The sequence below is a fragment of the Larus michahellis genome, chromosome 7 (genome assembly GCF_964199755.1).
Source record: "Larus michahellis chromosome 7, bLarMic1.1, whole genome shotgun sequence".
Taxonomy (NCBI): Eukaryota; Metazoa; Chordata; class Aves; order Charadriiformes; family Laridae; genus Larus; species Larus michahellis.
The window spans coordinates 33256677-33269803 of record NC_133902.1 but is presented as its reverse complement, the minus strand read 5'-3'; the positions used below and the strand labels follow the sequence as shown (position 1 = coordinate 33269803).

General features: G+C 39.4%; 1 protein-coding gene across 5 annotated transcripts in view; it reads right to left on the bottom strand.

Moving 5' to 3' along the window:
* Positions 1-13127, bottom strand: part of PDE11A (phosphodiesterase 11A) — a 142604-nt gene that overhangs the window by 18451 nt on the left and 111026 nt on the right. For all 5 annotated transcript variants that reach the window (XR_012588385.1, XM_074595209.1, XM_074595210.1 and 2 more), the window contains 5 exons: positions 11979-12079; positions 7059-7136; positions 5617-5684; positions 2395-2465; positions 371-454 (listed from right to left, as the gene is read on the bottom strand). Coding sequence is in view for 4 of the 5 variants with exons in the window: in XM_074595209.1 (XP_074451310.1) it covers positions 371-454; positions 2395-2465; positions 5617-5684; positions 7059-7136; positions 11979-12079 (402 nt within the window). In the remaining variant the exon portion in view is untranslated. The remainder of the gene's footprint in view (positions 1-370; positions 455-2394; positions 2466-5616; positions 5685-7058; positions 7137-11978; positions 12080-13127) is intronic.

Below are 13127 nucleotides of genomic sequence, written 5' to 3'. Positions count from 1 at the left end.
CCTTGAGCTGGCCTTTGGGTCAACACACATTCGGACAGGTTTGACAGCAGCACCCAACGAGGCTGTCCCTCTGGCACCTCTCTGCAGAGCACGCCACACCTTGCCATGATGAGAATCAGTTTGTCTCAAACATAATAAAATAAACAGTTGCCCTATCAGCTTTTATAGCTCAGAGGGGAATTACGTTTACAGATATCACCACCTTCAGGGAATCTGAAGATTTCTGCATAGAATTCAGACTTTTGGTAAAAATCAAAAAAAGATAAGAGTTCAAATAGCCTTCAAGGCTGCACTGTAAGCGAACCCTTTTTCCCTAGAGAAGCAGGAACAATCTTCTCTGGACTCTACAGGAGCAGTAAGTAAAAATTACCTCATACAATGGCATGCAGATGCTATCAATCCACTCGAGCTGCAACCTGGGTAGTTCATCTTTCCTGTTCCGATCAAAAATGGCCTGAATTGAGAAGGGAACAAAACTGTCATGCTTTATTACGATGGAGTTATTTTACAGACACATCATCCAGCACTTTGGAGCTACGATCAAATTCTCACAACCAGAACACTTTGTAAACCATAATCAATCTTTGCAGCAGTCTTTCTACTGCTTTGTCTGGCATGAAAAAGAAACTGTTTATTTTCAATTCTGTTTTGAAATTTGTAGGCTGAATGTATTTGAATTCTATAATTCTGTGGTATAAAATAAATGCTTCACGGTTGGAGTTGAGCTGGTAAGAAACCTTCCGTAGAAATGTAGATACCTTTGAGCAGAAGTTTCCCTTTTCTCACATACGGTTTTCCAGCTCAGCAAAATGAAGAGTGATGGATCTGGGCAGGCTCCCTCCCTCCCAGTTACAGACCCTTTCTGCATAACCAGCCATGTCTGGTGAATCCAAAGAGTGAGGAATCAACAGATCCGTTTTGGGAGCAGTTATCCATTTGTTCCTCTGGAAACAGCCTAATTCACTGCTCACAGCACTCCCCCAGAGAGGAAATTACAGAGGTTGAAGGTGATGTTTAAGAGGCTCAATTATTGGCTGAAAGGTGATGGAAGAAACTGAGTCTGAAGAGTCTGAACATGAGCTGAGTTTCCTCCATACCCTGCCTGGGATCACTTGGGTCCATCAGCTTTCCTTCTACAGGATTTTAATCTTCCTGCTACTGTTCCATCCATACCATTTACCAAATGCTTTTTTCCACTCTCTGAACATGCCAAGTTTTAAATCTTTCTGTCTTTTTCTGCGGAAAGTCTGTTCTTATTTTGGGCCCATCTCTTCAAGGTTGATGTCTCCTGAGAAAACTTACTTTCCTTACTTTCTACCTTCTAGAAATTCCAGACTGTATGTATTACATTACATTAAATGTCTGGTTGAATTTTTCTAGTTGCAGCCTGCTCTTTCTGACATAAACAGGTATCGCACAGTGTAGGCTAAATAAGACCAGGAGGTAATTTTCATATTGTTACAAGCACAACGCAAGAAAAAAAACCCTTGAATTGTAATATAAGAGAATAGCACATTATCTTGCTGACAACTGTCTTACCTAGCCAGCATCAATACCTACCTAGGTGGCTTGTCATAGCGATATGTCATGAAATGCAGCAGCATTTGATCTTGTTTAAAAATTCCTCATTAATATGGTAAAACTACATGATTTTGACCCTCAGCCATCAACTGTTAGAACTGATGAACTTTGTAAGTATTTACTGGCCTTATCTCCCAACGTAAAACACTTAATACATCAGTTTACAGTTTAATATATCAATTTACAGTTAAAATTCAGTTAAATTCTTTAGAATACTTTCTGTTACCCTTCTCCTATTCCCTCCAGATAATGGCTTGTCAACGTTTTGAGGTATTTAACCTGGATAAGACTTTCTCTTCAAATCACTCAAGTGAAAATCTTTATGAAACTTTTTTCTCTGACACTTCACACCCATCGGCCTATATTCCACTCAATACCAATTTATCCTTTCAATCACAGTGTTATATTTAGTTGTATACCTATAGAAATGCTTTTCAGCATTTGATACATGAAGCAACACAGACAGACAGCTGCAACATAAAGTAAATCTAACAATTTTGATTTCCATAAGTAGCTGATTTTTTATTTCAATGCTGTGTATTAAAAACAATACCTGTTGCTTAGAAAATTAACCGACAGAATAACCTGGGGAATAGGTACAGAAAATGGGGAAAAGAGCTCAATGCAGAAGTGACTGAGTTGACCAGAGAGCTTTTATATGTGGCTTTAAATGCATGTCCTTACTGGACAGAGATTTTATTTATTACAAGATTTTTCTTTACATACAGAACAGTTAGTTTTTCTGAATGAACCCGGTGGTATTTTCTTACCCTATTCAAGTTAGTAACTATTTCAGAAGGTATAAAAACTTACTGAAGGGGTGAGTTTGAGTTCAGATCTTTCTCTGTCTCCTTGTTCAAAGAACTCACTGGTTACCAGCTCAGCTGCCTAAAACATAAATCGTGATAAAAATTAGAATTTTTGCTACCTGTTTGGTAGGGTAATGAGTTCTTGCTCAGACCATAACTTCAACCTGTGCTTAACTGTAAAGAAGTGAATAGCCCCACTTACATGACTGATGTCAGGCACATGTTTGTGTAGTTTTCAGGACTGAGCAAACAGGGGTTATGAACAGCCATGACGACTGATAGGCACACTCATCCCTTTTGGATAGGGAACTGACTCGGGTAATGACATTGCAATGTTGAGGTAGCGCTCAGTGCAGTTATGTGCAACTTACTCAAGTATTGAGAACAGAATAGAGAATTATAGCTGCTTCTTGGCATCCACAGTGATGTCTGTAAAAATGCTTTGTAAAATGTGCAAGAGCTCTCTGAGTATTTACAGGCTGTTGTCCTAGATAAATATGTTGTCCTACCTCTGTTGTCTAAATTTAATGTGAAAACATAAAGGGTTTTTTTCGCCATTACGGAATCACGGAATCTTCAGAGTTGTAAGGGACCTCTAGAGATCATCTAGTCCAACTCCCCTGCTAGAGCAGGATTGCCTAGAGCACATCCCTCAGGGCTGCATCCAGGCGGGTCTTGAAAATCTCCAGAGAAGGGGACTCCACAACCTCCCTGGGCAGCCTGTTCCAGTGCTCTGTCACCCTCACTGTAAAGAAGTTTTTCCGTGTATTTGAACGGAACTTCTATACTTAGAATTCTTATATAAATATAAATACTTAGAATAAATACTTAGAATTCTTATATATAAATACTATTCTTATTAGACTATACTTTTTTCCCATGACTCTCATCACTATCAGATCTGAATATCTAAATATGAACTCAATTTGTGATTATCATATTGAATCAAAATCAAGAACTGGTGGGTTGGAAGCTGGAATGTGTCTTTCTGACTTTTGTGAATGAAGATGATCTATTCACAAAAGAGTTTTGCGCTCCTCAAAAGAACACAAGATTTGAAAACAAAATTAGTTATGGAAACAACAGGAATTTTAGGAAGTCAAACAGTGAGCAATCCTGATATAGTAGCCTTTCTCACGTGTGGGGCTTAGAAGGTAGGCATGTGTGACGCTTCAGAGACAAATAAAGGAAACTAATCTACTGAAGATGGCATTCAGTTCCCCAAGCTCCTGTCGTGCCTGCTGATTGTTTTCAAGTATTTTCAAGCTAGGAAATGATTTCATAATGCCAAGGCACAGGAGGGTGAACTAAGCAGAGAACCTGCACTTCATAAAATCTCAAAATTTCTTGCTCTAGTGACTGCATGGTAGCTAACATTCACAAATCCTAAGCTTGTTACAGTTGAAATAAGGAGTACCAAAATAAATTTGAAGTAGGTGAATTGATGTTATAAAGTACTCTTAAATCTTGAGCCAGGCTATCACACAGTTTGGAACTTTATAACGTATGTAATCCCAGTGCACTAATAAAATTCTGGATCAATACTCCAGATAGAGGAATAATTTAACAACTTAGCAGCAATTAAGGGTTTGCCAAGCATATTGTATAAAAATAATCAAGACATAGTCTCACCTCTGTCTCTCACTGCTATTCTGATCCTGTCCCTCTTCTTTTGTTTGTTTCTATCTTCACTTCCTGAATTTTGCTTTCTTACATGTAGCCTTTATTCCCTTTGATTCATATATTTTAATCTCTTTCTCCCTCACTTTTCATGTTTTGGTTTTTTTTTTTCCTTTCAGCACAGTTGAGGTCCAACTATTTCCTGTTTTCCCTCTGTGGACTTATTAGCCTTTCTGCTCAACCAGGTAATGTTCCAATCAATCCCAGACTGTACTTTTCACTATAAAGGAAAGCTGTATGCTAGGCTGCAGGGGAATTTTCAATGGCAGACCTCAAAAGCGATAAGGATAAAAAACCAGTTTGCCAGAGACTTCAGCAGTAATTCAGCACCATAGCATGAAGATTGACAATATAGCAAACAGACCCTACCTGACATTTTGGATGTCAAAGAAAATGGAGAAGCTAAGTGGGTTAAAGAGGAAAAATGAGGAGAGATTGCACACACTGCAGTAGTGGCACTGAAAAATCTTGTGACTCGTTTTCCCACTGCAGGACATGAGCAACTTCCCATGATTTCCAAGCGAGGTGACCATAGAGTAACAGCCTTAGAAGGACTATTGTCATAGTCTGCTTATAAAAGCAAAAGAGACTCACCTGACAAAGCTGCAAGCTGAGCTGAAGCCCTCACCACATAAATGCTTTTTTATTGAGTTAATGTGCATGTAACTTGTAGGTCCCTTCACGCTTCTGTTAATTCCTTGTCCTTCTCCACGATATCTGGCTGCTCCTGCCTCACTAGTTCTCTGCTCTAGCTTCTCTTTTTCACCCCATTTTTTTAACTATCACTTTGCCGTCAAGCCAATCAAACTCCCTCCAGGTGCTTAGCCACACTCAGCTGCATGGATAGCACAGATACCAGAAATATTAAGGATGGATGCTGAGTAAGGGAAGATGCCTAGAAGAGGGAAAATCACGTGGTAAAGGACAAGACTTTTGGGACAGGTTGCTTTCTTACATTGTAATTTTTTGCCAATGCTGGACTCGAATTTTACGTATATTTCTAAAGAGCCTACTCAGCAGCAGAAGCCTGAATTTTTATTTGTTTGTTTCTAAGTACAGGATGCTAAAAAAGGCATGCTAAAAACTTGCATTATTTTCCATCAGTGTTGAGAAAATTAACATGTTTCTCTTGTCATATATACTGAAGCTTTTATGTTAATCAAAGTCTGCAGATCATCACTGGTATTTTTGAATTAGGGAAGATTCTGCCAAGGGAGACTTTGGGACAAACCAGATAAGTGCAGCTATATGTGGCTAACGCTTTTTTTTTTTGTTCAATCCATCCACTTTTTTGATGTGGATTTAAAAGGTTAGTAAGAGGAGAAGCTGTAAAGCCAGATCTCTTCAGGTACCTACATGCTGCTCACCAGCATGTGTACATGGAAAGATTATGCAATAAACCATTTCTTGCAGAAACCCCCTGCTATTTTTTTATAGCATTAATACCGCTGTAAATTGATTCCAGTTTTGGTCCCTTGTAAGCCAGGGCCCTGGGAATATTGTCCCGCCAGTCCCGCCTCCTCCTAGCCCTGCTATTAATCATGACTTGCCTGTCTTGAAATCTCCCACGGTTTGGTCACAGCTCCAAGGTCACAGGCTGTCATTAGCATTGATCTGAAAAACAGAAATGAACAATACAAGCTGAATCAACCTTTGTTGGCTTTCTAAACAACTTCTGCTCTGGACGCATAAATAAATAACACATATATAAAATGTCAGCTCCGGCACCTTCTTTTCCTCCAGAAAAGAATGACATGTTTGAAATCTCAGCCATCAGCGTGGCTTTTACATCACAATTGTGCCTAGGAAGCCTAATGTGTTGCAGGTCATCAGACGATGGATTTTAGTATTGTGCATTGCACACTAGAAAAGAAATGATATTGCAAAGGAGTAACTGCTAATTTTACAATATTTCTAACACTATCTACATTAATACCTATAATATACTAGAAAGCATGTGCTTCCCATGATATAAGTAAGGGTATTATTACATAATAACACCTGCAAACTGGATTAATTTATATGCCTATTTGTAAGTGACTGCTGTAGCAAGAGAACCTATAATCACAGGAGGCATCCCAGACACTGTTTAAGCAGTTTCTACTGCTCATCTGTAATAAAAATTTAAGATTTACTACGAGCTATACTGTTCCACTGTAGTTTAATACCTAGCTACAACCATGTTTTATATGCATTAGGAGAAAGAAACCATTCAGCTGTAGAAAGCGTTTATGTACGGTACATGATGCAGATAAAAGTCTAAGAAAGTTTAAATGAAGAACAAGGGCACTGAAAATGAAACATCAAATATATTGCCTGAATCTAAAATTAGGAATGGGTGAAATGATATGGAAAATATAAAATGGCCAATATTTTGGTCAAAAGACCAAAAGGAAACAGAGTTTTAATGAAATTTTAGATAAAACGAGGCATAATCAGGCATGCATATGCAAATGCACACATTTTATTGCCTCAAAAGCGTGGTGTACTCAAACCACCCCAACGTCTGAGGTTTTCAATAGGATTCATGCTCAGACCATTCTTGAGGGCTAGAAGAGCACCGTGCATCTGCAAATCCCCAGGTACAGACTAGGAGAGCAGAGGGAAGCATGGCCAGTGAAAGAAAACAGCCGAGAAGAGGAGGGAGCAGGGAAAGGGACAAGAAAGATCTTTGTGTCGTGAGGCAGAATGTTGATGCTTTCTGGAGAAAGCGCGGAAGGGCTGAGTGGTAACGGGTGAGGCTGGGAGTAAGGGAAGGAAACGCAACAGAGTGTGAAGGCAGGAATAGGAATGGAGAAGGTGAGGTCACACTGACAACATCCCTGCTGTTTGGTAATGTTCAGAAATCATACCATGTATTTCATATCATAGATCATATTTTTAAAACAAGCTACTTTCCTTGTTACTCTAAGCCTTCGCTCCACGATGTATGAAACAAATATGGCTACACTTCGAAATAACCAGAAAGCAAGAAATAGTAGTGCTCACCGAAATATTTCTCGGTGGTTTTTTATATTCCAATCATAACCACCTTTACTCACAAGTTCAAAGAACTCGGTCCTTCTCCTGAAACAAAACAGAATATCAGAGAAGGAAACAAGACGCTTCCAGGGAGGCACTGCAGTAGAAACACAGTTCTCTGGATGATATGAAATCATTGCATCTCGTGTATTATTATTAAAGTCATTACACTGACAGTCCATTTAAGCGAAACGTACTAATTTCCGAACATGTTCTATAAATGTCTGTTATCAATGTCAGAGTTGTCTAGTAAAAGCAGTATTGTATTTATGGTCTCTGCAGATAAGGAAATAAATGGTACCAAAATGTTCAGTCTTCCATGGAAGCATGAAACGTTCAACTACAGCAGTGGACAGACAGACAATAGAAACACTCCTGGAATATATACACACTTCTTTCTATTTGTCCTTGCAAAATGTTTTTTTACTTCTGTATCCTGAAGGGTTTTTCAGAGACATGCAATTCCTAGTATTTCCAACGCATAGAACAGAACAGTGAGACAAAGGAGCTGCAGATGTCTCGAGCTAGTAGTTCTTATTGACTAGAAACTAGGTCTCCCTGCTTGGTCCTGTGCTTTGTCCTCTGGGATATCTCGCCTATGTCCTCAAAGACAGACAAAACATGAGCCAGAACACGTGAATGCTTGTTTGGTGCCTTTGAGTACCAACATTCTGACTCATCAGAGTCTGTAATTTTTTATAGCTTTAGGACTCCAAGTGGCTCTCATTGCACGCAGTGTGACTGCAATACAAAACAGATCCTGCCCCAGATATAGCGGAAGTTGAAGGACAAAAATATGGAGCAACTTGCCCAGAGTGACATAACATATTAGCATCAAAGCTGGAAAACAAATACCAACGTTCTGAATGACGGTCCAGTGCCCCATCTCACAGGAGACTGTGCTATCTCTTTGTCAAATGGAAACGTAGTTAGATTCCCCAACAGGAGAGAATTTGCAAAGTCTTGGTTTTTCTACATTTACTTCAGCTAGACTGACATTTTGAGCAGCGATTATTGAGAGCGCAGTCTGACGGCAGCCCGTATAGGTTTTACACACGAGGAGATGGACACTTCCAGGAACATTGCCCTCGATCAATGGACAGAATTTTACCTGGGGCACGTTGCATTATTCTGGTCCCTGACTGTCATGTGTTATATGACCAGTCACTCCTACTACAAGGCCCTTCTATAATGGGCTTCAAGACAGCAACTAGAACAGGGAGATATATAAGGACTATATGATGATATCGAATCCCTTAAGTTTTGTGAAATAAGATGTAAAAGAGTTTCACATTCCAAAATTTGCTGGGACAATGCAAAGTCACGCATGCTGAAAACAAAATTCAATTCTCCACACAAAGTCATAGCATCGCGGCCCCCGTGGAAATAAATATTGCAACGATTAAATTTTTAATGGCCAAGTCTAGTTAGCACATAAACCTTAAACCAGCCTATTCCTGAGCAGATCATCAACAACTATGTACTCTGTTAAGAGAGCGGGCAGTCGATTTTTGCATCCTGTGTTTCAGTGCCCAGTCTGCCAATGTAAAATTTGGTAATGATTTCATTTTGAAGTACTGGTTATTCTGGGCAATTTATATGCTACTGGACAAAAAACAGGCAAGAACATTTAAAGCTGAAAGCTCAGGAAGATGACATCCCAGAGACCTCAAACACTCAAATTTAAAATACAGTAAGAGAACACATACAGTAAGTGAAAATGTGAGTTTTAAGGCCTTGCTTTAAGCCGAAAACTTTAAAATAACAATTTTCTTTGAAATCCATTTAAAAGGATGAAGAAGCAGTAGTCCAACTCCACAGAGAATTTCTAGTGTAGGAAGGAGTTGACCTGAGGAAAGCAGACACATATAAGAAAACAGTTTAGCGTTTCCTACTGGTTGCTTATGCATGGTATCCAAAGTGACGAGGTTTGCTATTATTAAGGAAACATAATATGCCAGGATTTCAGAAATAAGGAGAATGATAACAAGTTGCAATTAATTGTCTTTGAGTAACAGTGGTTCTGGTTGTATTTTGCCTGGAAGGGAAAGTTGTCTTGCTCTAGATAGAAAATCCAGTTGCTCTACAGCTCAGTGACTCAAGACATCATTTGACTGAATTTCCGTAAACTTCATTCTGGTTCCGTGCTTTTGCTTGTTGTACAAGGATCTACAAGGATCATTATTTAGAATTATCTACTAGAATAAAGTATATTTTCCATCTGATCTTTCACTGAAAGGCATCTTTTTGTTTGTTTGTAGAAAAGCAGTGCCTTGAGAAGGTCATACAGCCTTGCTCTGCCTGGAGTTTTGTTGCTGTTTTGCTGGCTAGACTTTGTGATCACTAGGTTTAAGCATTCTAAGAATACTGATGTCAGAATTTCCCTCTCTACAAAAATATTGAAGACGTAGCAAACTGAAAAAACAAGTTAGGTACATGTGTGGAAACATCTGTTCACATAGGGTGGCTTTAAGAAACAAGTGTAAATCATCAACGGTTCCAGGGAGTGATTTTCAGGCACTTTTGGAAGTAAAGCAACATAACAACTACCTGATTAATGAATCATAATAACACAAGAGGAACAGATAACTTATTTACAGAATTCTGGGTAAAAAGGCCTGTCCTAGTTTCAGCTGGGATAGATTTAATTTTCTTCCTAATAGCTGCTGTGTTTTGGATTTAGTATGAGAATAATGTTGATAACGCATATTGTTTTAGTTGTTGCTAAGTAGTGCTTATATTAAGTCAAGGACTTTTTCAGCTTCCCATAGAAGCTGAGAGAGAGCATAGAGAGGACAAGCTGGCGAAAGGACCATTCCATACCACAGATGTCATGCTCAGCATATAAATGGGGGTTGCCCAGGGGACAGGAATCCACGATGGCTGCTCAGGATGGGCTGGGCAATCTTATCATTGGGTGGTGAGAGTGACTTGTGTTGTATCACTTTATTTTGTATATTCTTTTATTATTTTTTTCCCCCTTCAGTAACTGTTCTATTAAACTGTCTTTTCTCAACCTGTGAGGTTTTTTTCCTTTCTCTCCTCTCATCCCTACTGGGGGACGGGGAGCGAGTGAACGACTCATGGTCCTAGTTGCCTGGGGTTAAACCACAGCAAGGCCTCATTTGCTAAAAGCTTTCTGATTCATGTAGGACACAAAAACCAATTATGCAAGCAAGGAAGAATAATCTTGAAATCCAGCTGACGTCCCTTTTTGAACGCTATTTCTCTGTATTAAAACTAGAAAGACAACTTGACCATGTAATTTTTCAAACTCAGGCAGTTAGGGAAGAGAGCTCCATCGCGGCTGGGTCTGGACTGGGTTCCCTCCCAAGGCACTGCTGGGGGCCCTCTCCGGCCCTTCCAGGGGCTGCAGGATCCTGGCCAGGGGGAGCAGATGGGGCTGTGCCAGGGCAGCTGCCCTCTCAGCCCCTGCCACTCCTCTTTTCCTTCACAGCACAAAACATTTCTGCAGCACTTGTTATTTGTGGTGAGACAGGAGAACACGTACTGACACATCCCAGCGGTCCCTGTATCTCACTTAAAGCTGTCAGCTAATTCCCCTGGCACACCAGCTCCCCAGATAACACGCAATCCTAACAGACAGCTTCAAAGAGTATGCTTAAAAGGGCTTATTTGTCCTGCTCAGGATTTTCATGTCAGCAAGAAGAAATTTCTTCACGGACTAATGTTTAGAAGTTATTTACAATAAAAATATTGACTAAAATCCTTTCTTGATACAACTTCTCTGAGAATAGACTTGCAGAAAAAAAAGCATATCAATGTGTCTATTGCCAGTACTGTTTAGAAACAGCCCTTGGCACAGTAACCAAATACTGAGAAAAAAAAGACAAAGCAGACCTTGCAGCACCCCAGTTAGTAGTTTTACAATTAACAGTTAAAGATACAATGTTGATATAGATAGTTGAACAATTTCAGGGTAAAGTGCCTGAAGTTTTCTGGAAACTTAGTTTGGTATCAACCATCAGCACAAAGGAGGGGCGGAACCCAGGTATACCACCCTAAGGAAAACATTACTAAATGCCGCCCAGCACTGTACAGGATGGGATGCTGACGGACATCAAACAAAAATTCCTAAGAATGAATTATTGTCAAGAATGGGAAGGTAGTACGCTGAAACTGCACATCTGACAGCGCTTCTCCCTGTTAGTCAGCCACAGACATGTGCCAGAGAGGGGGATGCCAAAGATCACCAATGTGATGGTGACACCAGGACTCCTCTGACTACACACGTGCTCCCACGCATTCTCACTGGGAAGAGCTTGGTAATAATTAACAGTATTTGAAAAACATAAAATAGCACCAACTTGAAGTCTACTTAGAGATCTGATTTGCAGACAAGGAAAAGGAAGAAAATTGGATGAGATCCTATTATACTTCTCTTGAGTTAAGCTTTTTAAGACCTATTCTCATGTGATGCAAATTGGGATGCAGCAATGTGTACGCTTTCCTTACCTCTGCAACTGGATCTATAACTAAATATAGTATTTCTTAGAAACTCTGAAATGGTGGAAAAAAATTCTAAAGCGTCATTGATTTTTTACATGCCTGAAGAAACGATCACAGAAGGGACAGAAGAATTACAGGACTGAGCTGTAAATGATTCCTGGGATTGCTTTGAAGCATAACTCCAGGCTTTCAATTTGCTATTTGTTGATACAGACATGTTACACATTGAAGCAAAACTTACTTGGACACTTGAGATATTTCTATTAGCCTAAGATATACTAAGTATTAGACTAAATCTCTTCAACCACAGCTAAACACTAATTTCTCATATTATATATCCTTATTGGTATTTAATAGGTCATTGGAGTAAGTTCTTCGAATTTTCATTTGTCAAATACAAGAAATGCCAATACTTACTCAAAATACAGAGTGAGGTCTGTTGCCAATATCGATTGCTTTAGAAGCTGCATAAGGTCACTGTAGTCCTTAGAGGACAAGTTAGCAAAGATGTTGTGACCCTATAATGAAAGAGATAAAAGAGGTAAAGGGCTAGCAATCAATATAGGTTTCTAAAAGGTTTTCTAACTCTTTAGTCTACTGTTTCCCTGTAGCAGAGGCCTTTTCTGATTCATGGCAAAACTACGACAAAATAATAATGTTAATACTGCTGAGATTACATTGGGGTGGAAGAGTTGACGATTGTAATCAAGCACCTGGGATGTTTTTCTAAACTCTGCTGAAATTACAGCCTCTTGAGGAAAGATTTACTCTTTGCTCTGACCCTGTGCAGACTCAGTTTATGGGGAAAAACTATGGATACATCTCAGTCTTTCCTCTTATTAAATGTTTTGGGGAGCTGTGCATTGCGGCTTTTGAGTTGTGCTCCTAATAGATTTATCTGTGCTGCTGCTTGCAGGCACACAAACTGCTGTTGGAGCAAAGACACTAAATCAGTTTTTCATTCAAAACAGCCCATTTGCCCACTCTGCCCATTACTGCGTTGTCTCACAGGGCATACAAGCGTTCCCTACGCAGGCTAAAGAACTTTATGCAGTTTAAAAGCCCTTTGTAGGCCAAAGAGGCTACTTTTTAAGCAATCAGGGATTAAGAATTTGAGAGGTCCTCCATGACCAGAATGAAAGGAAACAAATTATTTAGTATCACTATTTGAGAGCAGGAAGGTCCTTCTGTAACTGAAATCCTAGAGAAAGTAAGTTGAAAGAAACAAAATTAACGGAGAATTCTGAATGTAAGCTTAAAAAGTGGTCTTTGTGACATTAGTCACATATAACTAAATTAATGTAAATAGAAGTACCACACTTTTTTTTTTCACCTAGAGAAATAATGAGGTTCTTACTAAACAGAGTCTTATTTTGGTGGTATTTAGCACCGTAATGCACACATTCAGTATGCGCTGCCATCTACTGCTTAGGAAGATTAAAATGCCCTTAAACCGAAGAATTTTCCAGCAACAGGATTCCTATAATCATGATGGTCTGAGGACATAGACAAGATAAGGTCTGGAGGTAGAGATGGTATTTTTTAATAGATCAGCTAATTGTTGGT